At 39.3% G+C, this 26181-nt stretch overlaps 1 protein-coding gene across 1 annotated transcript in view; it reads left to right on the top strand.

The window, feature by feature from the left end:
• LOC126176520 (leucine-rich repeat serine/threonine-protein kinase 1) overlaps positions 1–26181 on the top strand; it is a 389495-nt gene that overhangs the window by 218247 nt on the left and 145067 nt on the right. The window contains exons 5-6 of the mRNA XM_049923710.1: positions 13635–13794; positions 16467–16611. Coding sequence (XP_049779667.1) covers positions 13635–13794; positions 16467–16611 — 305 coding nt within the window. The remainder of the gene's footprint in view (positions 1–13634; positions 13795–16466; positions 16612–26181) is intronic.

Raw genomic sequence — 26181 nt, 5'->3', positions numbered from 1 at the left:
TGACGTCGTCTTGTCGCAGGCACACTTCGGCAGAAGGTGATGGGTACGAAACTTATTAAACGTTGCGACCAGACGACGTCACCACTCGGCTGATAACCCGAGAAGAATTCATCAATATTGACAGTAGCCTCTCTCACTTTTCGCAGTTGAGACAGTTGTCTATAGTGAAGTAGTCCTACAGTCTGAATTAAGCTGCACAAATATTCAGAGCTGGATAAGGTTTCATAGTGGTGCAAAGATTGTTAACTTTCCTTACATGTTCAGAAATGTAAAACTGTGCACTTCACAAAACGAAAAAAATTAATATCTTAATGATTACAATATCACTGAGTCAGGATTGGAATCAGTGAACTCATGTATACCAGGGTGTAACAGTCTGTTAGGGATACGAAATGAAACGATCACATATTCTCAATCGCTGGTAAAGCAGGTGACAAAATCTGTGGTTCATTGATACAATAGCAAGGAAATGAAGGGAAGATTTCTTACAACCGTGCGACCAATCCTAGAATATCGCTCAAGTGTGTGGAATCCATACCAGATAGGACTAACAGGGGATACTGAACGTATAAAGAGAAAGGCAGCACGAATGGTTACAGGTTTGTTCGACATATAGAATAGTATCACGGAGATGCGGAAAGAAATGAACTGGCTGACGCTTGAAGATAGACTCAAATTATCCCGTGAAAATCTACTTAGAACGTTTCTAGCACAAACTTGAAGTGATCAATCTAGGAATGCATCACAGGGATCGTGAAGACAAGATTAGACTGTTTGCAGCAATCATTCTGCCAGCTCTGCATACGTGATTAGAGCGAGAGAAAGCCCTAATAACTGGTACAGTGGGATGTGATCTGTGTCATACTCTTTAAGTGTTTCTCAGAATGTGGATACAGGTAAATATAGTTGAAGTTAATGATTGAGAACATAACGGTCAATTCTCAAAATTGTCTCTATACGTTCAAGACGTCTGTGAAGCTTTGTATGCAAATAACTTCACAATGTCTGAGTCCCTTTATTTGCACATACAGTCTGCGGCGTGAAACGTCCGTCGCTTACAGCCGGTGCACCATCGCCGCCTGGCTGTTTAGCATACAGCGTTTTGTTTTCACCGGCGCCATTTCAAAGCAATTGGATTCAGAAAGCGGGCTGGTAACGCAGCGGACGCAGCAGTCTCTTCCTCTATCGGAGGTAATTGGGCCGCTTCCTGCACGCGGATGGCGCCTCCTCTCCCTCCCACGCGCAGCACGTGCTGCTCCTGGGTGCAGGCAACAGCGTTCACAACAGACTCAACTTTATATTCAGAGAGCGCTTCACTCGCGAAGGTGAACCTCTTGTAGACCTGGACTGTCGGTGTCGTTAGACATATAACAATTACCGAGCTTGAAACTGCATTTAATACTAATACGTCACTGAACTCAAATTGCAGTGGAGTGCGGCTTCCAGTCTTCCTATAGTCCAATTAAAATTACTTGACAGTTGACGTCTGTCACTTGCCGCTACAGTGCTACCTCATCGGCAGCCGGCTACTGCTCGGTTATATGCAACACACAAACACCACAGGTCACTTCACAAATGCTGTTAATGTGTAACGCGGAGCAATGTTAGAAGAGGCCGGCGAGGGGTATGATGGAAATGCAAGATGCTCTGTCGACAGCTGATTTTAAGTGACAGTGACTGATCTGCAGCACACGACACGTCTCGTAGCCGCGAATAGGAACTCATGTCGTCACTTAACGACCTCCTGATGTGCAGTGTCTCCGAGAAAACGGCTGTCAGCGATCTGACGATCGCTTTGTTCACAGCAGTTAATGTTAACGTCTACGAACAAACTTAAGACAGAGAGATTTCACTTTCAGCCCTAAAAGCGAACAGTAATTTCTCGCTATCATTTATTACCTGAAACTATCCTCACTCTGGCTACACGAGCTGCCACATTACCGACCGATGGTCAGTCCTGATTGGCACTAGGTTGCAGATTATATGCGGCACAGGCAGATTCCAAACGAAAGAAATAAATAAATGATGGGAAGGAAAATAAGAGCAAGTAAAAGTCAGTAAGATGATAAAAATAGCGCGGCAGAGTATTGGAAATGAAAAATGCATTTAAACACATTAATTGAATAATTGTTAGATTTAGAAATTACAAGCCTTTGACGAGATTCAAACTTAAGTCCTTCCGCACATCGGGCCATATACGCTAAGTACTGCGCTACGATATTGCAATGGATTTGATTGTTATAAATATAACTATGCTGAAGCACTCGGAACGATGAATTGCAGTCTTCAAAAATTCGGCTTCACACAGTGTCGTGCGAAGTTTATCTATTTAATGTAAGTCAATCTCTGTGTGGGGGACGCTGAACCGCATCTTGTGTGGAAGTATCCAGCGTAGTTTGGTTAGTGCTCTGTATGAAACATGTATATTTCGTTAGCATCGTGTGTGTGTGTGTGTGTGTGTGTGTGTGTGTGTGTGTGTGTGCTTTTGCTTTTGGTGTGCTTACCATGTAGGATGAAATACGAGATAAAAGAACCAACCCAGCATTCGGGATCCAAATACACCAGGCAAGAAAACCGGACGAGGAATTTGAAGTGAAATGACCATTTCTTGTGTCAGTTTGGCAACGACGAACGGTTCGGGCGTGACTTTCAGTGTGCTGTGATAGGAGGAAACCAACTCCAACACGTGAAGTGTCAACTATCAAGTAATTTTAATCGGGCCATAGTCAGCCAAATTAAGTATATCTGTGATATAACTAAAGCTACTCATGCGAATGTTACATTTGTTGCTTAAACAGATTTTATCAGTCACTCTCTTACTGGCATAAGAAAAGCAAGATCTTATGCAGAAAGTATATCGTGGCAGTCGGCCGCAACCATAAACAAACGAGAACTTCAGGGAGACTGCCCGAGGCGAGAGAAGCGATGTGGGGGAATAAGCCTCGCCTCACTCTCGAAGGGCGCCATCCTACGCCGCGTTCTGTGCTTCCACGAAAGCAGAACTGACATAAAAGTCATAAGAATCGCTGATTCATTTTGTTGTGGTGAGAGTCTCATTCGAATCCCTTTATGCACCAGGAGTCTCTTCACTTATTTCAAAATAAGAAAAAGAAAAAAAGACAAGGAGTCCACAACCCAAAGCAAATTGCAACACATAAAGGATCTGGTAGTGGTTAAGCGCAATTGTTTGCTGCGGTTGGTAGTGGTACTCCAAGCCAGACCTCTATCGGTATCTTATGCAGCCATAATTAAAAACACTCCTACCTAAAACTGCCACGAAGTAGTGTCCCCGTAATATTAAAGAAGAGGAGGGAGGGGGCAGATTACAATTTAAGATCTCATCGACGACAAGATCATTAGAGGCGGATTGGCAAAAGGCTATCGGATGCGTGCTTTTCAAAGAAACCATTCCGCCAGTTGCCTTAAGCGATTTAGGGAGATCACAAATAACCTAACCCTCCAGGACAGCCTCATCTGGGATAAGGGGAGACGTGCTCGCCCCGAGTCGAATCCACCTGGTGGATAAAAGACGATGGCCGGTGTGCCGGTCAGCCTAGATGTTTTCTGGCGGTTTGCGAAATCTGACTCGGTGAATTTTGGGCTGATTTCCACATCCTGGCTCAGTTACCTGATTCACAGATATTTCTAAAACTTTATTACACTTTCACACGGGAAACGCTACGCACAGATATCATCTCATATATTATATGAGGTATACAAATTCTATCCCCAGGGGGGAGGGGCGACAAGAGGGGTATTCGATCACCATCTACCACTAACAGTGCCAAATCTAGATTAGCATGCTGACCTGGTGAAGATATGGGATAAGGCCAGAACCCCGCGAATGTGGATCTATTGTCTTGCCACTACACCACCTCGTTTGGTTGGACTGGTAAGCAAGTAAAGTTCATCGCGTTAAACTTTATTAAATTGTGGCATTTTTAACGCTTTCGTTGAAAGTTTCAATTGGATGTAACGTACAATTGTTTGATGGCAGCCATCTGAAGCGGCAACGTTTGGCATTTGAGATAACTGTAGCTATTAACACGTTGCTAATAATCTTTTTCATTCGAAAACTGAACAACTGGATGGACCAAAATCGAATTGGGTTAAATTTATCCAGACTTCCGCTGTGATTTTGACTACGTACCTCTGGTTTAACCGGTCCTAAATGTGGTCGCAGAAATGAAGAAGATAAAGCGTGCTCCGGTCCAGCAGTTCAATCCACCACAAAGAAAATACTGAAAAGAAGAGGGTGATGATATCACTGTGATAAGATCACAGTGGGCAACTGAATTACGTTATTAGATTCTGCACGAGAGACTGAATATGAGAAAGCTTTTTGTGCGTGGTAGTTGACGCGAGTGCAATTTTTTGGACAAATTCTACGCTTTAGCATGCAACGTTCAGGTCCAGTCTACAGGAGGCTTTCCCCTAATCGTGACCTCAGATCAAGCTTGAGTCAATGACCACACTCCCGCGTCCAAACAACAATCCTAACATCTACATCTACATGACTACTCTGCAATTCACATTTAAGTGCTTGGCAGAGGGTTCGTCGAACCACTATCATACTATCTCTCTACCATTCCACTCCCGAAAAGCGCGCGGGAAAAACGAACCCCTAAACCTTTCTGTTCGAGCTCTGATTTCTCTTATTTTATTTTGATGATCATTCCTACCTATATAGGTTGGGCTCAACAAAATATTTTCTCATTCGGAAGAAAAAGTTGGTGACTGAAATTTCGTAAATAGATCTCGCCGCGACGAAAAACGTCTTTGCTGTAATGACTTCCATCCCAATTCGCATATCATATCTGCCATACTCTCACCCCTACTACGTGATAATACAAAACGAGCTGCCCTTTTTTGCACCCTTTCGATGTCCTCCGTCAATCCTACCTGTAAGGATCCCACACCGCGCAGCAATATTCTAACAGAGGACGAAGGAGTGTAGTGTAAGCTGTCTCTTTAGTGGACTTGTTGGATCTTCTAAGTGTCCTGCCAATGAAACGCAACCTTTGGCTCGCCTTCCCCACTTATCTATGTGGTCTTTCCAACTGAAGTTGTTCGTAATTTTAACACCCAGGTACTTAGTTGAATTGACAGCCTTGAGAATTGTACTATTTATCGGGTAATCGAATTCCAACGGATTTCTTTTGGAACTCATGTGGATCGGCTCACACTTTTCGTTATTTAGCATCACCTGCCACCTGCCACACCATACAGCAATCTTTTCTAAATCGCTTTGCAACTGATACTGGTCTTCGGATGACCTTACTAGACGGTAAATTACAGCATCATCTAACGACGGACAAAGGCTGGTGACAGTCTTATACTCTTATCTAAGGTAAAAATAAAATAAAATTAAAAAAAAGTTTGTCGACTGGAAAGGTTATGTAGACTTTCTTGGCCGTAAACTATTGATGACAAACTCTTTGGTATCTAGCAGATCGGTAGCGTCAAGATACCGAAATTGTTTCGACAAGTGTCATACTAATCATCTTTTGACGAAGTGTGATACTTTGGCAAAAGATGATGAGTGTGACACTCGTCGAAACATTGCAGTATTTTAACGCTGTCACCCGACCGGAAACCCGAAAGCTTCGCTTTTCATGTGCAAAGGTTCTGTTTTCAGAAATTGTCGGGATGTAATCCTGTTACATTACTCGAACAGATCAAGTATACTAAAAGACTCGTTTGGTGCTTCGTTATTAGTTTGAACAAAAATAAATTGAAGCGCGACCAAGTCTGACACCGACGGAAAGTACTGATTTCACCGGTGTACGTTCGAAATGACATCAGCTGTCGCAAACCAAAAGTTGCATCTGTAGTAATTGTGATTAATTCCTTGAGCATCTTACTCTTTTGTTTGAACCCCAAATAATTTAGTCCTATTTCTTAACATGAAAAATAACTTAATGAGGAGAAATTGCCATCAAACGAAAATCTGATTGCTTCCATAATGCAGTGTTTTGCAATGTTAGATCAAAGTCTACTTTCATGGTAGGTTGGTAAAATGTTGAAAATAACGAGATCAGAAGAAAAACCGCTGAAGGAGATGAAGAAGCGTTGAAACACGGAAATAAAAAAAGAAAACTTCTCCGCAGTTACCAGTCATCCCGTGATCAAGACATTTGATTCTTATTCGGGGACAACATGGTCCGACCATCCTGATTCAGATCGCCGTAGTTCAAGAGAAAACTGGGCTGATCGTTGCCCAGTTGGATTTGCACTTCATTTTTAATTATTCCCAGCGTTAGGTGCGCTTTAGATATTTTACCCCTGTACTTACCAGTCGGAACCAACTTCAGAAAAACATTATGTTAAAAGCAATGGCGATGTATTTTGACTTCAACATCGTGTCATCGAAAACAAGGAAGAAGACTACTTAAGTGATTCGATATTCCGTGACGTAAAGATTCCTCCACCAATTTATACCAGATATTTCAAAGTGCTGTTGCGGTAACTTCACGTTCTTTGGGTGTACGAAGTTTTAGAACGGCCAAAATTTCGGCTATGCCCTATATTTTATATACATTTGGCAAACGCAGGATCCAGTCCAGATGGTTGTCTTTTATCTAGTTGAATTTGTGGCCTTGTTCATCTGTCCTTCAGTAGAGCCTAACAAGGAACTGTAAATTTCTGTGTACTTACGTGTGTCCTTGGTTTCTCATCTATGTTCTTGATTCATGGTACTTTCCGTATAGTTTTTTAGCATTATATGCCATTTACACCTGGAACGAAAGGTTACATTTCATTTTATTTTAGAATGAGTTTGCATCTTAGCAGATATCTTTCTTCCCTACTCAGATTGGTACAAGTTAGCCTTCCTATCATATATGTTATCCGTCTTCACCTTCTCCCCATTTTAACTGACAAAAAGATTGGCCATCCCTATATGACAATTTCATTCATATTCTTGATAATGCTTCTTGCCTTTGCAAGAGACGTCCTCTTTCACGAAACCGCGGGATACGTTTCGTATTGATGTGTCGGACGCAGTGTCCAAGAACCGTTTTTGGAATTTCTGCTGTTTCTCGTTTAGTTCGATCCAAATTATGTATGGAAAGCCAAGTCTCCCAGTATGCCTTCCTGAAGTTCCATTGTGTTTTTGAATGGTTTTGATTATTGCTACCTGTTTTCTAGTATTTAAGATTAATGATCGTTGGTGACTAATGGGAATGTTTGCTAGTATTTTTCTGGAATGAGGCAGGGGAGTTAGTGTAGTACTTGTTGTAATCCACAATACCTAGTACCGTGTGCTTTCACAACAACGAGCTGAGTTGTAGGATATCGAGCCCTTGACATAGCTGCTTTTCGGATGTATTTGTGTAATCCGATGTTGTTTGTATGTAGGCCGTTGTTAATCTAATACTATATTCATCCCACCTTGATGATAGATCATAGAATAATGGTTAAGGTTGTCGCATCTGTTAAGATTGTGGGCTCCAGCCTGTTTTTTATGTTTCTGTTCTAGTTTTTGTCCATTAAAACTGAAAAATACGAAAAGTTCATGTAGCGGAAACCTTGACCTACTGAGCAAAATAAACTTCAAGGAAAAATTAATATATCAAAGTAGCAACATTAAATGGTGTGTGCTGGTTAGAATATTTGAGATGGTGATGTTTCCGTCCAGTAAAAAAAGAAAAAAAAAGGCGCGACGTACATAGACGTGTACCTCGAATACGAGACCAAATTTTTTTGAATTCAGCTTTGGCAACAGTATTTTATGAGCAACTCGTAAATGTTGCTAATAATACATCTTCAGATATAACTTTTAAGTAAACTGTAAATATGAAAAATAAAATGTCTGCCAATCACATAATTTTTGATAACTCGTACGACAGATTTAGATCCTCATCATCAGCTGCAATGAGTGAATTTCTACTAGTGTTAATGAGTACAAGTGCTTCATCCGCTGGATGCAGTCAGTCATGTGCGTTACATTTGCTGATGCTACAAAATACGTAGGTACGTCCCACGTGTTATTCATAATATGCTATTACACGTGGCAATAAAATTACTTACAAGATGATACAGTTAGTCGTAAACTGTTCGCAGTTATCAGTAGCACACATTTTCAACACTGAATGGCAAATAAAAACAAAAACACTCCAAAGATAATGTAGTCAGAAGACAAGCAGTGACTTACAAGCAACGCTGCGGCCGAGGTGGTGGGAAATATGTAAAGGGTTACACTAGTATTAACTATGAGTATTTTATAATATACACACATCACCCCGGTTCCCAAAACTCCTGAAGATAGACGTTGACTGTGGATACTGTATCACAGACACAGTTCCTTTGACTGCTCAGAGATGTCACTAAACTTGCACAAAGATGTAAACAACCACGCATGAGCAGTGCATATTAGACGTAGGAGGTCCGACAGCCGATGAGTTCGTCATTCCACCAGGAGGGAGGTACACGGCTCGTTTTGTCTGTAGTTCAACCATGCCTAGACGGTCAGTACCGCGTTTCGATCGCGTCCGCATTGTTACTTTGTGCCACGAAGGGCTCTTAACAATGGCAGTGTCTCCAGGTGTCTCGGAGTGAACCAAAGCGATGTTGTTCGGACATGGAGAAGATACAGAGAGGCAGGAACTGTCGATGACATGCCTCGCTCAGGCCGCCCAAGGTCTACTACTGCAGTGGATGACCGCTCCCGACGGATTATGGTTTGGAGGAACCCTGACAGCAACGCCGTCATGTTGAATAATGCAGCCGCAGGACGTCGTGTTACGACTCAAACTGTGTGCAATACACTGGATGTTGCGCAACTTCACCCCTGACTTCCACAGCGAGTCCATCTTTGCAACCACGACACCATGCAGCGCGGTACAGATGGGCCCAACAACATGCTGAATGGACCGCTCAGGATTGGCATCACGTTCTCTTCATTGATGAATGTCGCGTATGCCTTCAACCAGACAATTGTCAGAGACGTGTTTGGAGGCAACCCGGTCAGGCTGAAGCCTTAGACACATTGTGTAGTGAGTGCAGCAAGGTGGAGTTTCCCTGCTGTTTTGGGGTGGCATTATATGGGGCCGACGAACACTGCTGGCGGTCATGGAAGGCGCCGTAACCGCTGTACGAAACATGAATGCCAGCCTCTGACTGATAGTGTAACCATATTGGCAGCATATTGGTGATTCATTCGTCTTCATGGACGACAATTCGCGCCCCCATCGTGCACGTCTTATGAATGACCTGCCTCGGGCTAACGACATCGCTCGACTAGAGTGGCCAGCATTTTCTCCAGACATGAACCCTATCGATTGTGCCTGGGATAGATTGAAAAGGGCTCTTTATGGATGACGTGACGCACTAGCCACTCTGAAGGATACACGCCAATCGCATCAATGCAAGAGTACGTGCTACTGTGTATTAGAGGTACTGGTGTGTACAGCAATCTAGACCACCACCTCTGAAGGTCTCGCTGTATGGTGGTACAACATACAATGTGTGGTTTTCAAGAGCAATGAAAAGGGCGGAAATGATGTTTATGTTGATCTCTCTTCCAATTTTCTGTACAGGTTCCGGAACTCTCAGAACCGAGGTAATGCAAAATTTTTGTGATGTGTGTATAATAAGGTGGATGCACAGTTGTTCTGTTCAATAGAGCAGAGAATGATGTGGTGCGGAGGTGAGACACTGGACTCCATCCAGATGCACAACAGTTTGAATTATCGTCCAGCCATCCAGATTTAGGTTCTCTGCCATTCCTTTGAAAAGGGCACTGCTGATTTCCTTGCCAACATTTCCCTGTTCCTAGCATCTACTCCAGTCCTAATAACCCCATCATTGAAATTATGTTAAGCTCCACCATTCGTTCATGCAGTCTGTGTACAAAAGACAGTAATTTATGGGCACAAAATCTTTTCCTTACCTTACATGGTTGCGTAATAGTGCATTTCAGCAGCTCTCAATTAACTGGAAGGACTAATTTTTGGAAGGAAGGAGAGAAAGGAGAAATGGTTGAGCATTCTGTAAATAAACAGCCATAGCATTTTTGGAGGAACCTGACAGTATCTGGCTAAACTGATTACCAACATAAGGCTGAACTTAACCGCTCATTGGTGTTCCATGGATTGCATAATAGGGACTCACTGCAGGAAACGTACCCCATGAACAGAGTTAGATGCAATCAGCAACCTCGGATCTCTTATTCGTCTCTGCAGAAGACAGAACATTTGTAAAGTAGGGCCCTACTCTCAATAGATATAGCGTTTTGAACAGAGTAGTAAATGTTGTCATGTAAAAATTTTTGTGAAATGTCTGCGATTACAAAAATATGTTTACTACAGCTATAGAAATTTCATAAAATCACACTAAAGTATTCTCGACACTGTTCATAAAAATTACAAAACAGTGTGCGATTCAGTACCTGAAATAGACTTAACTAATCTACTGCTACGCATTAATAGCCCCAGCAAGATCTAAACATTGTCTGTCTGATTTCTTTGCACCAGAGCAACTTACAGCATATACGTTTGGGGAACATATGTTAGTTTTGCATTGAATGAAGAAATAATATTGAGATTTAGTGACAAATGGTAATAGGTACACATGCTATTAGTCAATGTTCATTACATGCCCAGAATTTGTTCAGACAGGTATTGAATAAATACGTCTGACTGTTTGATGGAGCAAGATGAGCGTACGGTTTGCAAAAATGTTTATGTTCTGGAGGGTTGGGGATTGCAGCACCTGCCTTTTCCTGTGTACGTCCTTTCTTGCCTATTACACATTATTCCTCCCCTGTACATCTGTGGGTGCTAGAAATGTCTGTACTTATAGATAGGACTTACGTGCACCCTACATTTCAGTTTATAATGGTGTGCCATTCGGGGTACGAAATTTTGTCGTCTTGATGACATGTTGATGACTGTATGTACAGTGGAACTGGTAGTTGTTATGAGGTACTATGAAGTTAAAGAGACAGGTTGCTTATTGCTAGTAACTATTAAAATTAACAGTTGTTTTTTGCACACATTCATCTCCTTTCTCGTGCTTTTTAATCTATCGAGATGTGCAGGGAAGCCCAAGTGGAGTATGGAAAGTAAGACAGAAGTATTGAGAACCTTGTACTTTCATCTCGGTCAAGAGATATGCTTGAATAGTTTGGCCAGTAAGAGCATTGCCCGCAAAAGACATAAAAGGTTTTAATTTTTTGTATCGTGCACTCAATCTGCATGGGTCATGCTACTGTCATGCAGCTGCGCAACAGTGTAAATTAAATTCCCAGTGGAACTCAAGAAAAATATTGATAGCCTACATTTGCTGCCCTTCATATTTAAACTACACAAGTCTCTGACTTTTTGTTAGATTACTAGATAACCTTTGTATTGTGTGTGAAAGGAGTACGATACCATACCTCATGTGGTGTGCAGGTGAAGCTGAAACTAAAAGATCCAACTGCAGGACCAGGCCAGATTTATTGAGAAATGGTGCTCAACTGCTGCTTTGTTCTCCTTCCTATGATGCCGTTGGATGCATCTGATGAAGAGGCATGGGGTTTGCACATGGCCGTTGTAAAAGTTTCTGGGAGTAACTTGTTTTTTGAGTGGCTCACCACTTATTCTCATGAAACTGAGTGGACCTCATTCCAGAAAAAAAAATTGTGGCAGTCAGACCGTGAACCTCTCAACTATGGAAGTGCTCAAGTATAAGTTGAATACTTCAAAATAATTTCATTGGAAATCTTGGCTTTGGAGTATTTTCTCTACACAGAGAGTGCATATAATTTTACTTGTTGCAGATGTGTGATGTGTTACAGACAAATATTTGTTTCAAATTCTGTCATCTGTTTTGGTCTGTGGAAACTGTCTTGAAAATTTTCTCCTGAGGGTTTTCTCCCAAAATCACTATTAACTATCACGTATCCACATCACCTTAAATTGTGATTTACTTTGCATAGTCCTTTTCAAAACTATTGTTCATCTTTGGCTCTAATTGCTGTAATTTGTGTCAGTAGAGTTCAGAAAGAAATGATTGAAAGGAAAATGCTGTAGCATCATTCCACATTGTGTTCCATCTCTAATTCTCTCTCTTGCTGTTGTTGCTAACTTTGTTAATGGAAATCAGTTATCATATATCTATTTATGTAAATCCCAATTTTTTTGCTGGGCTCCATTTTGATATCTTTTAAAACATTTTTCATATAATTTTTCCCCACTGCTATTGTAACTATTGTTTTAAAAAATTATACTCTAGGTTCTTTTGGTCTTGGAAAGAACAACGAATACATAACATGGAGTTGTCAATATGACAAAGAAAGTGGATAGTGCAGGAACTTAAGCTAAATATGGAAGCTGAGTTATAAGGAACAATGCAGCAGCTGCACAGGATGTGGAGCTCAGGCTCTGGAACTGATACCTCGGCTGATCCAGCATATGATGCCTGCAGCTACTTTGTAGATGATATCAGTATAGGCAAGTTGAATGTTAGATCCATGTTTTTTATTTACATTGGCAAAAGCAGTTGCTTAGGCCTCTAGCTGCTAGTCTATATTTAGTTGGGTTTTGAGTGTTTTTGAAAGATGTATGTGGAATACTAATAAGTGTTGTGATTAATTGAAAAAAAAAGACTGTTTCTCGTATTGACATATATTTAAAGATGGCCTTAAATGATTATGTGTTTTACCAATAGAAGTAAATTACTGTTCCCTCAAATGTTAGACTAACAAATGTTTGTTTGGTTTATTAGCCTGTTGATCACACTAGTGTGTAGTATTTTAAATATTCTGTTAATTGAAAATTGGACAGATATTTAGAAAGGTATTCAGTGGTTGACTTGTGTCATTGTAATGCACCTAGCACACATGCACATTGTTATAAATATAATTGAAATTTGAATTGATTGCAAGATTTTGAATTTTCATATGAGCACAAGGTTTTACTTTATTAGTTACTTCCTAGAAAATGTAATTGAAATTCAAATTTATTGCACGATTTTTAACTCAACATTACCTGAGTAACAATGTAACCACCCCTCCTGCAAGCTAAATGTTATAAATTGCAAGTTATTTTCATCACACTATAGTTATGGATATATAGAGCCTTCTGTTCCAGGAATGTGGTCTAGTTAGGATTTTCAAAAATGCTAAGCATTTGTAGAATGAAAGTCGTAGGAAGTGTTGGGAGAAAACTATGTAATACTGATCAGTCATCACACTTTGAAACTTTGGATTTATAGTCAGATATATACTGATGGAGTCACCAAACCTACAATTAACAGACTAATAAAATATTATCTAACAATTTACAAAAACACAATGTACATTTTAATTTAGACTGTCCAATATGAATTCTGTTTTGCTAACCAACCGAATGATGAATATTCATGAGAGACTTTTTAATCTTATGCTTCAGGTCTCCAATAATTTTTTCATTTATTCTATATTGATGTTGTGATCTTGCATCTTTATAATATTTCATGTGGGAAACAGTTACTAGGTCACACTGTACACCTGTAGTTGACAGAAGAGCAGCAACAGTTGAATGTTACTTCTACTTTTCAAAACAGCTATTGATTAATGTATTACTTTTGATAAATGATGTCATGAGAAGTAATAAAAGATAGTTCTTGATATTATATTTTATAAAATTATTGTGCTATTCTTGTTGCAGATGTTAAAGAGACAGAGAGACAAAATTCTCATCAAACATTACGTGAAGCATGTCTGAATGGTGATGTAGCTCTTGTGAAATCTATACTACAACAACTGGGATCTGATGCAGAGCTTGTAGTTAACATGGCACCTAATGGATCCAACACACTTCTATTCACGTAAGTTCTCTACACTGCTAACAAGTGTTTATTATTGCCTTTCCTTTCTCAGTCGTTATGTCTGATTAAAAATGGAAAGTGACGCGGACCTTGATCAAGCGTGACTTCCTTTTAACTGTACGGTATATGTTACATTGCATTTAGGAACTTTTGGGTAATTGAACATGTATCAATAATTACAGAGTTCTGTAGTTGTATATATATATTTGGATGTAGCTGTATTGTGTTGATGTACTGGTGGATATTGTGTGGTATGACTCCTGTAGTTGATAGTATAATTGGTGTAATGTCAACTTTATCCTGATGCCACATGCCCTTGACTTCCTCAGCCAGTTGGATGTATTTTTCAATTTTTTTCTCCTGTTTTCTTCTGTATATTTGTTGTATTGGGTATGGATATTTTGATTAGTTGTGTTAATTTCTTCTTTTTATTGGTGAGTATGAAGTCAGGTTTGTTATGTGGTGTTGTTTTATCTGTTATAATGGTTCTGTTCCAGTATAATTTGTATTCATCATTCTCCAGTTCATTTTGTAGTGCATACTTGTATGCGGGAACGTGTTGTTTTATTAGTTTATGTTGTATGGCAAGCTGTTGATGTATTATTTTTGCTACATTGTCATGTCTTCTGGGGTATTCTGTATTTGCTAGTATTGTACACCCGCTTGTGATGTGGTCTACTGTTTCTATTTGTTGTTTGCAAAGTCTGCATTTATCTGTTGTGGTATTGGGATCTTTAATAATATGCTTGTTGTAATATCTGGTGTTTATTGTTTGATCCTGTATTGCAATCATGAATCCTTCTGTCTCACTGTATGTATTACCTTTTCTTAGCCATGCGTTGGGTGCATCTTGATCGATGTGTGGCTGTGTTAGATGATACGGGTGCTTACTATGTAGTGTTTTCTTTTTCCAATTTACTTTCTTCGTATCTGTTGATGTTATGTGATCTAAAGGGTTGCTATTATTATTATTATTATTATTATTATTACTATCAATGCAAATTAACCTATTTAGGAGTATACTGAGTACTTAGGAATGTTGTTTGATCTTCCTTTGTGTACATATTTCCTTAAATTTTGCCATGAGATTGTTTCTTCTATTCTTCAGATTTTCCATGTTAACAACATGTCATTTACATTTTTAAAAATTTCTTGCTCCGGATACCTTCTTTTCTGATACCTGCCAACTTTAGATCTCTTTTATACTTCCTCAATTCACTTCGTAGTTTCCGTTTTTGCTTTACTGCTTGCGTAATGAATTCAACTCTTTGTTTTTTAAATCTACGTGGTTGCATTCTCTTGATATGGCTGTAGAAAAAATTGTGTTTGTCTTCTGTTGTCATTGTAAATGCCTGTGTACTTGTAGCTGGCTGGTTGCTTGTCAGTCCAACCAAATTGCCTAAGCATTTTTTGTCTGAGTATTTTTATTATAACTTTTCATTCTCTTTTTCTTCAACGTTTCAGATATCTGCTTTCCTGTTCAAAATTAATGTTTCTGGAATCTAGAGTCATTGTGATTTTATGGTAGAACTATAATGTTTCAGTTTAATATATTTTAAGATGCTCTACTACTTGTAGACTTTTTGATGAGATGGTGTGCTCTTTCCAATTTTCCACCATGTAACATAATTAGCTTTCATTTCAGTTCCTTGTTTCTAAATAATTTAACTGCTCTACTGATATTGTAGGACTCACTTTATTTACCTGTATGGTCATTCTTTATTGCAAATAATATATTCTGCATGCTAAAATGAAATTTACAACCACAGTTTTTCTGCAATTTCTTTAAAGAGTTCAGTCTGTGTCTGGAATGTTTTGATGTCACAGGTCAGGTTGTATATATTTCCAAGTGTGTATTTCTCTGTGTACTATGCCATTTATTCATGAAGTAACTTCACAAATAAGTGGTATTGTACACAGAGAAAGACACACTTGAAAATGGGAATCATTTCCTGAAATATGTCATGCTAAGCATAAATGAAAGAAAATCATGACTGTTAGGTGAAATGTTATTTATATACAAAACCCAGTGTTGATGTAATTTTGTGGAATTTTGATTGCTGTGTTATGGAGAGTCTCCCAGGTTCCACCCAATGTCTCCTCGTCTCTTCTGTTGTCTTATTACTACTACTACTACTACTACTACTACTACTACGAGTTTCAGTAGTAGTATGGGGGCATTTTCACATATTATTATTAAAAAGTTAATTTTTATTTGAATGTAGACAAACATAGTTTTTACAGTTTATGTAAGTGACTGTAATCATCTGACATTTGAATCATCCAGTACAGTTTGAAAAGACAGAATTCATGCTGACCTAAAAATCTGCTTTTCATATTTCCTGTTTACTTACTTTCTGTAGTAACTGTGTTACAGGTATGTGCCATTGGGTTCTTGACTTACATTATCTGTAAAGTTTAATGTATGTTGATAACAATTAAAACTCATCATTCTGCTGTTCTAAGATATTAGTATATATGACATCACACAACTTACAGCATACATAGTCTCTATTTGTGGCTTGCTGCAGTACCAGTAGTTTACGTTGGAATTACAGTGAAAAGCAAAGAGTATTGAAATTTTTCTTGAGAACATATTTTGTGACCTGCTTTTGAGACAGAGTAGTTTATGAGTATCATTTACATTTATAAATATCATTTACAATTTATAGGGCATGTGAATCTGGGCGGAAAGAAATTGCAAAGGTACTACTCGAATATGATGCTGATGGAAGAATGCATCCTGTAACAAAATACTCGCCGTTGTATATTGCATGCTATAGTGGGAAAAAGGACATTGTTGAAATGCTACTGAAGGTAAGCAACACAAGATATAAATATCTGGCTGTGTGTATTATATAACGTATTACATATTTGCACTTCCTTTACATCATCCACTGTTGTATTGTGTTTGTAATTGCTGGCTTGCAATATGTGGGACCAGTTGTTTGATTTTGACTTTCTGCAGTTATCATCATTTAAGATTTGTAATTTTTAGGAGAGTTTTAGGTCTTACTTATTTGTGAAATACTGGAAATTACTAGAACATTTTATGTTTGTTTAAATGGGAACAGGCATGTGAGCTCTGTGTGTATGTCTGAGTGCAGTTAATAAAGGTACTTGAGTGTGAAGGGTTAGTTGCTGTTGAGGGGAGAGGGGTGGGGGGGGGGGGGCGGGAGGGGCAAACCAGAATACCTGCCTGGACAGAAATCTAGGAAAAAAATCTTGTTTCACAAAGCACTTAGCATCCAGCTCACGCTGATCCATCAATTATTCATATGATTTTGAAACACATCCATGTTGGCTTTTGAACATTTTTGAACACATTCTAAGTTGATTTCTGAACAAATCATAAGTTGATATTTGAATCTGTGTATAGTGTACATGATGTCTGTGCCAGGGGAATCCCCATTGTGTCAAGAAATAAAATCTTTCACGCAGATAAAAGAGGATGGGGCTATAAGACCTGAGCCGAATAAACCTGAATGGGTTAATACCAGTTGCTGTTTGTTGATGTAGTTGATTGGGTGTGCGAATTATAAGCATGTTTTAATTATTAGCAAAATCCATAGAATACTGGAGAGGAAATAAACAACTAACAGGAATAACAGGTAAGAAAGATTACGTATTATCATCTTGGTGTACCCAGGAGAAGGAAATTTGACAGAAAATTTTTGCCAGATCGGTACACTACTAAGGGCCAGTTGAACAGTCCCCAGTAGCAGCTGCTTAAGTTCTGTTCTTGGAAAAGAGCAGAACATGTGTTGTTAATAACACTTAAGTAGTGAATAAATGCGGGATAACTGAACTGGTGATTCTGACAGGTTTAGTGAACTTCTGGAGAATAAGTTTTGGCAGTGGGAGGAAGAAACAGAATGAGTTATGACATGTTAGTTTGTTAGAATGAGGAGGGAGAAGAAACTGGGACATCACACAAATTACGTGGAAGAATATGACAATTCCAAATTTACATAAAGTTTTTGTACTACTATAGTTTTGATCTCATGCTTGAGAAACTGGGGCATATGAATGAAACGAAACCATATCCTAAGAAAAACTTTCTGCTTGCAATAGGCCTAACAAGCATTTGATATTGCTAATTTGCGAATTATATTCTGTCATGTTATTTATGTAAATGAGGTAGATAAGTGACCATTTGTGTCAAAACAGTCACACTTATTTTTCATGTGTTGCAATTGCTGTGATATTAGAGGAGCCTATTTCATTTTATCTAGGAGACAGTAACAAAGTAGACGTAATCAAATTGAGAAACCGCACCACTCTTGGGGTACTACTCGTGTTAACAGCTTTTTCAGTACTAGTCAACGACATTAACAAAATCGTTCACTTACTTTGATGAGGTAATAGATCCTTTCACAAAAAGAAAAGCACGCTGTGGAAAGCTGTAGCAAGATTAGAGGAGAAAAAATGCTGGGGCCTAAGGATTCAAGAAATGTGTACTGTCTTGCTTGTCTTTACTGGTTTTATGTTTCATGTATTTAATTTTATGCCACGCAAAAGAGAAAGTTATTAGCTAATAGGCAGTAAAGAGTCCAAATTTCCTGAAGAGTTCTTATTCTCTCATTCACAAATAATCCCAGCTAGATTTAATTGCGAGTTCTTTTTTAAGAGTGATAGGATGTCAAACTGGCCGACTGAGAGTAGGAGAGGCACGACAAGACACTTTAATTTCCACTGTCCTGAATGTATGTTTGATGTCTTCCATTATGAAATATACATGTTTGAATTCCACAGAGCGAAATACAGTGAAGTGTGATAGAAGAATGCCGTGTGAAGTGGCGTGGCACTCCGCTTTGCACATTTAAGACCAAATAAAATCTTACATTTCCTTGAACATATATATTTGTATATAACAAGCTCTTCAGAAAGATGTGTGCTACAAAATGAATGTAGTTTTGAAAAATTGATTTTTTTAAATTGTTGACATCCTATCTCATGCTCAAGTAAGAGGAGAGGGGGGAAAGGCATCACTGTAAAGTTTTTGCCCCATTTTATAAATATCGCAGATACGGGTCTGATTGAAGATTTGGTTATTGTAAGTGCTACTTGAGTCTGAAGTCTAGTTTGGTGGAGACATCAGGTATCTCAGACACTGACATTGCCTTGGCCCCAATACAACCATGCAAAAGCTGTCACCTTCATGGGCAGGAATCCAAATACAAACAGCACTTTCCTCCTATGGTCCAAACTGTCAAGGTACCATTGGATACAAAAGTGTTGGCGAGTCAAATGCACATTAGATATTTAGCATTTTGTTCATGAGGTGCTGGCCAAGATCTGACTAAATGGCTGAAAAGATTGATCTTTTCAGTAAATACAACAGAATGGGATGACAAGACATGTCCTGTCAGTGTATACGCTTATTGAGACTGTACAACCCGGCAGTGGTTGGAGAACAAAGTGGAAAAGCTCAGTAAGTGGAGCAGATTTCAGGTGAAAATTAATAGAATAGTTGGTGACAACTAGCAGTAGGTCCACATAGCTAAAGAAAAACTGGAGTACAGAGTGTAGTGCCAGGCGGAGACAACATATTCCTGCACACTGTGTTTTTTGGCTTTGTGTAAAATAGCAAACCTGAATATGATAAAAGTCAGACAAGTCCTATTCTTAAGAGATTGTGTTGCATTGGATGTGTATCAAGTGGTGCAAGCACATCAAGGTAATGCACCAGAAAAGAATCTGGTGAAAGACATTCAACAGATTCCCAAATGCCGTACAGGTATCAGTCATGGAAGACCATCAGGACCATGCATTGCTAATGTGGCAAATAATAAAACGAGAAATGGTGTCAGAAACATTGGGTTTATGCCATAGCCATCAATTAACATCCAAGGTTCTCAGTGACACAGATACAGCTGGCTCTTCGATCATGCACAGAAAAATGGGTTTGTTGAACACTACCATAAAGAAAGCAGGGGAGTATTTGATGAAATTTATGCCCCAAGGCATCAAACAGGGCAACACTGTGGATGCCAAGGAGCTGCTGATGACTGCAGCTAACATGCATTTCAAATCCTATCACCATATACTGATCAATGTCACTCTCCAATGCGCCACAGCTATTTCCTGCCACCATATACTGCGAGTGAGGTGGCACAGTGGTTAGCAAACTGGACTTGCATTCGGGAGGATGACCCACGTCTGACCATCAAGATTTAAGTTTTCCGTGACTTCCATAAATCACAAGGCAAATGGCTCCTTTGAAAGGGCGCGCTGATTTCCTTCCCTATCCTTGACACAATCCAAGCTTTTGCTCCATCTCTAATGACCTTGATGTCAGTGGGATGTTAAACTCAATCTTCCTTCCTTCCTGTCACCATACAGAGATTTCAGTTGCATCCCCAGCCCCTGAAATTATTAAAACTAAATGAGGTGACCATTTATGAAGGTGAGGACAACACAGATGAAAATCTTTCATGATTGACAGATGACTAACCTTTCCAGGCACTAGTTGATTCTGGAGCATTGTTTTTGGTGAATATTGGTTGCTTATCAGTACCAACTGAAGATGATTGTGATCTGAGACTCAAAGACTATTGTGATTACATGAGGTGTGGACATGGCTTCTTTTTAGGTTAGAGGAACTCCCTCTGAAAGTTAGTGATGATCAGTCTGCCAAAAGCAAAGAGAAATCAGTCACATTACTCTCAGAGCATAACTTTTATCCTTCCATATCAGAAAGAGAGAATGTTAATATGACATTAGTGAATTGTAGGAATGTCCATTGTAACATCCCAGGATTAGTATCACTTATTAAAGTAATAATGCTCACATGGTGTTAGGAACAAAAAACTGGCTGAAACAAGACATAAATTACAACAAAATTCTAAATGTAGATTGAAATATATGATGTATGTCCACAAAGTAAGTTCTGTTTGGTTATATAAAACAAATGTGTACAGATACAGAAAAAAATATTTATTGTACAAAAATACAACTGTTAAACTGCTTTTCTACATAGCTTCCAAAATGTTGTAGGCACTTGTCGTAGCATGGCACAAGTTTTTCTGTGCCTTCTTCATAGAAGGTTGCTGCCTGTGTATTCAACCATGTGGTAACATGTTCCTTCAGCTCGTCATCATCGTTGAAGTGTTGACCACCAAGGACGGATTTTAGGTGTAAGAAGAGATGAAAGTCACTAGGAGTGAGATCTGGGCTGTATGGAGGATAATCAAATGCATCCCAGTGAAAGCCCTGTAGGAGTTGTTTGGTCACATTCATCGTGTGAGATCAGGCATTATTGTGGAAAAGAACACCACCTTTTGACAGTAATCCTCGGCGCTTGTTCTGTATTGCGCACTGCAATTTCTTAATGGTCTCGCAGTAACCATGTGCATTGATTGTTTGGCCTTGTGGTAAGAAATAAATCAGCAAAATGCCTTTTCTGTCCCAAAAAATGGTGCACATGACTTTTCGAGGTGTCAAGATTTGCTTAGGCGTAACCTTCGTTGGGGATGGAGTATGCCTCCATTCCATTGGTTGCCGTTTTGTTTCAGGGGTGTCGTACAATACCCAAGTTTCATCCCCCATGACTATCCGAGAAAGAAAACCATCACCTTCTTGATTGTAGCATGTCAAAACCTGAAGTGCACTACCCGTCAGTTGTTTTTTGTGTTGTTCAGTAAGAATTTTGGGTAACCCACGTGAGCAAACTTTTCGAAATTTCAGTTTTTCAGTAACAAATTCATGAATTAGTGATCATTAGATTTGTGGAACTTCCATAGCAAGGGCACTAAGTGTAAACTTACAATTGTGCTTGATCTTCTTTTCAGTTGTGTGAACCAGTTCATCAGTAACCACAGACAGGTGTCCACGTCGTTCTTCATCGTGCGCTTGATCACGTCCTGTAACCTCCCCCTCACTTATCGACCTTAATGACAGTGAAAAATTAAACCGCGTGTACCTAATGGAAATTTGGGAAAAGCAATCGTCACCGAAGTTAATCTGTCGGTAAAGAGGGAGGAAAGGGTTACATCTAAATGAAAGGGAAAATGCAAATGAAACTGGTGGAAATTAATTTTGAAAAGGGGTAAAGTTAATAAAGAAAGTAAATGTGCGGCCGTTACGTTAACAATTAACTAGTGGTAATTAGATATTTGAGATTTAGGAGAAATTAACGGTCACCAGTCCTATGGACAATTACTATAGTAACTGAAAAAGAAAAAAGCCAGACCCTCTCTGCCCGCGCTCCATGCGGCAGAGTTAACACTACCGAAGATCCTAAACACTCTGGTTCTCCACACGACCTATCGATGTATTCGTTCGATAGCATAGTTTTCCCTAGGCAAGACCCAGCGTAAAAATACAAATAATATTTACAAAACAACGAATTATACATCGACATAAATGCATAAATATACATATACAAATAGTAAAACAATTACAATATATAAAGACACAGAAATGTCATATCTTGAGGTAACAAAACAAGGGAAAAAATTATAGTACAATAGATGGAAATAGGAGGAGATGCATTTCCGGCGTTACACGTGCCCCACATTGTCTGAGGATGTTCGTGTAACCTAAACAGAATCAGAAAATGTCCCAAAAAAGAAACAGCGGAAATGCATATGCTCAAAACATCAACAAAATTTAGCATTCATCTAATTAAGCATGAATCAATTTTTAGACCATAATAATTGAGTGGAGGCACTCCTAATCTTATTCCACTCTGTCATCTTGCCCAAAATATAACAGGTTGACAACATATTAAAATTCATAGAAAACATAGAAAATGGTTTAGCTATTCTAAAATCGTCAAAATTCCTAACAGTATCAAGAAATGGAATTCTATTTACAAAATTAACCAGAGTACATGGTCATAAAAAACAGGTATATCAAAATAAGCAAATTAATAATTAATTACATAGAATACACATTTTATATAACCTTTTCATAATTAATATTCTTGTCATGAGAGTCCACTTAACGCTAACCAAGAAAATAATATACAGCAGATCGACAAAAACATAAATATTGACAGCAGAATTCTTTCACATCAGCTGTCCGGGAAGAAAAACAACTCCACCTTCAGAACCCGCAAGTACAAAGAATGCCGACTGGCACAAGAGCCGACAGCGGCTCCGCCTCGCCAGTACTGTTGCGCCCTCCTGTGTGGCACGCTTGATCTCACTCGCCTGTGTAACGGCATTTTCAGAATATCCGTTTCACTGAATTCTTTCGGAAAAACTCACTCCTGAGTAATCTCAAGCAGTCCATTAACACTATCACAGTGGATAACTCAACACTGTCCATCATTACACATGTACAAGCCTGGAACTTAAAACATCGTCTAAGTACATCGGCAGTGACTAGTAAAACACATATTCATGAAATCTTACAGATAGTTACAAAATCATATTTCCATTCCTTAATCTACTGTGACTCAGCTGAAAACTTAAACTAGCAGCTTGGATTTTTCAGTAGATTAATAATCAGTTTCTCTTAAATCATTTAGTCAACATTAATTACTTATTAATTACAACTTCTTTAATGTCCTCTTGGTCAGGCAAACGCATGGCAATCTATCAAATTCTTAAATCTTACACTCTATATTTACATACTGTACAAATTACCCATTCTGTGGTATTAATCAATCCTAGGTTGGTACAATTTCAAGTCTACAATCTTCCGTATACCTAATAGTTTTCCAGAGCTTGGATACTCTGAGCAATAAGCATTTGTGTGAGGTATACCAGTGACTTTATATGGTCCATTATAAACAAATTTAAATTTAGAGATTTCATTGTCTATCTCGCTCGATTCCTCATGAGATTTTACAAGTACTAAGTCTCCGATTGGAAACTTAGCAAAACGCGCTTTAGCGTCATGACGACGTATGCGACCATCGGTTTTTAGCTTCATTATTTCTGGCAAATGATCTTTTTTCACACCAATACTCGGTTTATGTGGAAACACACTCTTATTCCTCTTTATTACTTCATACAGGCCTCGTCTTTGTTCGTGTGTTACATTTGACACACCATCTACAATAGCTTCCAATTCACTTTCTACACTATTGTCAATGCCAAGATTCCTCACGTTACAGTACTTCAAATTCATACCTACGTCAATGGCCTCCGGCCAGTTAACAATGTGTATAGGCTGGTATTGCCTATGCACACCATCTCCTGCCTCGTCAAAACTAACTACTGTTGTGGTTTATAATTTATATAAAAACAGCTACCAGCCACATGTATGGTTTAAAAAGGTTTATTATCTTCAGACCATGACCGGTTTCGGATTTTTCTTTACAAATCCATCTTCAGATGGCAGATTACAAGCATTCTTAGTTGGACCTAGTTTTGTTTATGTTATTCATTTGCTGCATAAACAAAACTAGGTCCAACTAAGAATGCTTGTAATCTGCCATCTGAAGATGGATTTGTAAAGAAAAATCCGAAACCGGTCATGGTCTGAAGATAATAAACCTTTTCAAACCATACATGTGGCTGGTAGCTGTTTTTTATATAAATTATAAACCATAAGTACAACAGCCACGTTCCTTAACATGTCGACTTTCGACAAAATAGTGGTAACTACTGTTGTTTTATCTTGTGACGTACAAGTCAAAGTTTTGCTTTCGCATTTAATCACTGCACGGTATTTTAATGGCGAATCTAACCCGATAATTACTTCCGTAGTTAAGGCTGGCACGATGACAAACTCTTGTTCAAATCGTGCCCCACATATCTTGAAGTTGACAAAAATCTGTTTTGTGACCAGTTTACTGGCCTTCCCAATAGCACCGATAATTTTCACTCCTGTTACTGGCATAACTACGATACCAGGTCTGTCTTTCAGTAACTCAAATATTTTCCCAAATACAGCACTCAATTCTGCACCGGTGTCAATCAACACGCTTAGTTGTAGGCCGTGCATATTAACAGACACTACTATCTGTCTACACTTGTCCTCGACTGTTTCTTTATTTTCCCACAGTAAATCCTCGTCTATATCCAGGTCACTCCAGAAAAAACCATCTGGCTTTGATCCTAAATCCGGCTTATCTGGCGGCTTTTTCAGTCTCTGTTCACATACAGTTTTAATTCCAACACGTTTGTCCTGAGACTTAGTCTGTAGCTTCGCCTCCAATAACGAAACCTTTTCCTGTAACTCGTCAACTAGTGAGTGTTGCTTTGCTATCAATTCACTTATTGTCACCTTCGTTGATTCCTCTTTGGCCAGATTGATCTCATCCGCCAATCTACCTGGAGGAATGTGCCCCGTAGTATCTGCAATTACTTCCTCTGGATCTGCGCAACCCACATTGCTACCGTCTGACCGTATAACGTCAGCACTAACCTCATACACGCTGTAATCTACATGCTTTTCTACCAATCGTGTCCGGCTATCACTAAAATTCTCGTAATCTTTCTCCTCAATACTTTCGCAATGTTTAAACTGGAGTTTTGCGTCGGATGGGTTGGCCACTTCTAACACTATAACTTTCGGTAAAGTCAACCGGTCAGGGCCAGAACTTTCCGTTGCTACTTCAACATCCAACTCCTGCGGGACGAAACACGACGAATCTTGCTCGTGCTCCCCATTAACATCAACTATTTCTGGTAAAGTCTGCCGGTTAGGGCCAGAACTTCCTATCACTTCACAAACACTATCTTCCTGCGGGACGAGACGCGGCAAATCCTGCCCGCGCTCCCCATAAACACTTCTCCCGTACAGGCCCCTATAATTTCTTAGTTCGTCGTATAAGCGACCGAACTGCCTTAACCAGACCTCATCCCTCTCTGCATCCCCTCGCTCGGTGACGGACGTTTTATCCGACATCTGATCTTCTCTCAATAATTGCGAATCATTCTTAAACTCAATCTCCAGTTCCGCTGTGGGTGTTACAGCTGCTACTTTATAATCGATTTCCGGATCACTGCTTAAATTATTCTCACTGACAGTGAATGTATTTTCTGCTGCCGTGTCTACAGCTGATCTACTACTTGTGGGCGCACTCCTTTCTCTTAACACTGGCACACTCTCCCGCCGTTGATTATTCCATACGGAATTTTCATAACGATGACACCTCGGTTTTCTACTGTTATTGGGCCGCCAAAATTTCTCCACGCCCGGTCGGCCCCTCACCGGCGCGGCTAATGGTTTCACTATCTCGTCCCAGTAGATCTGCTCCCCGGCTGCTGCTGAAGTGGCTTATTACACCCTCTGGCGTTATTAGTATTCTGTGAAGCCCGTATCACGTTAGTATGATACTGGTTTCCGTCATTCCTGTTATTATTTGCACTGTACCGATTGTTATTACAGTCCGAGCCATTATTGTTATTGCTGCCATGGTTGCGGTACGCATTATTCCCATGGTTATCGTTCTTGTGGTTGTTGTGGTACCCATTGTTATTACCA

This window comes from Schistocerca cancellata, chromosome 1 (genome assembly GCF_023864275.1).
Source record: "Schistocerca cancellata isolate TAMUIC-IGC-003103 chromosome 1, iqSchCanc2.1, whole genome shotgun sequence".
In the NCBI taxonomy this organism is placed as follows: Eukaryota; Metazoa; Arthropoda; class Insecta; order Orthoptera; family Acrididae; genus Schistocerca; species Schistocerca cancellata.
This window is presented reverse-complemented; position numbering and strand designations above follow the sequence as displayed.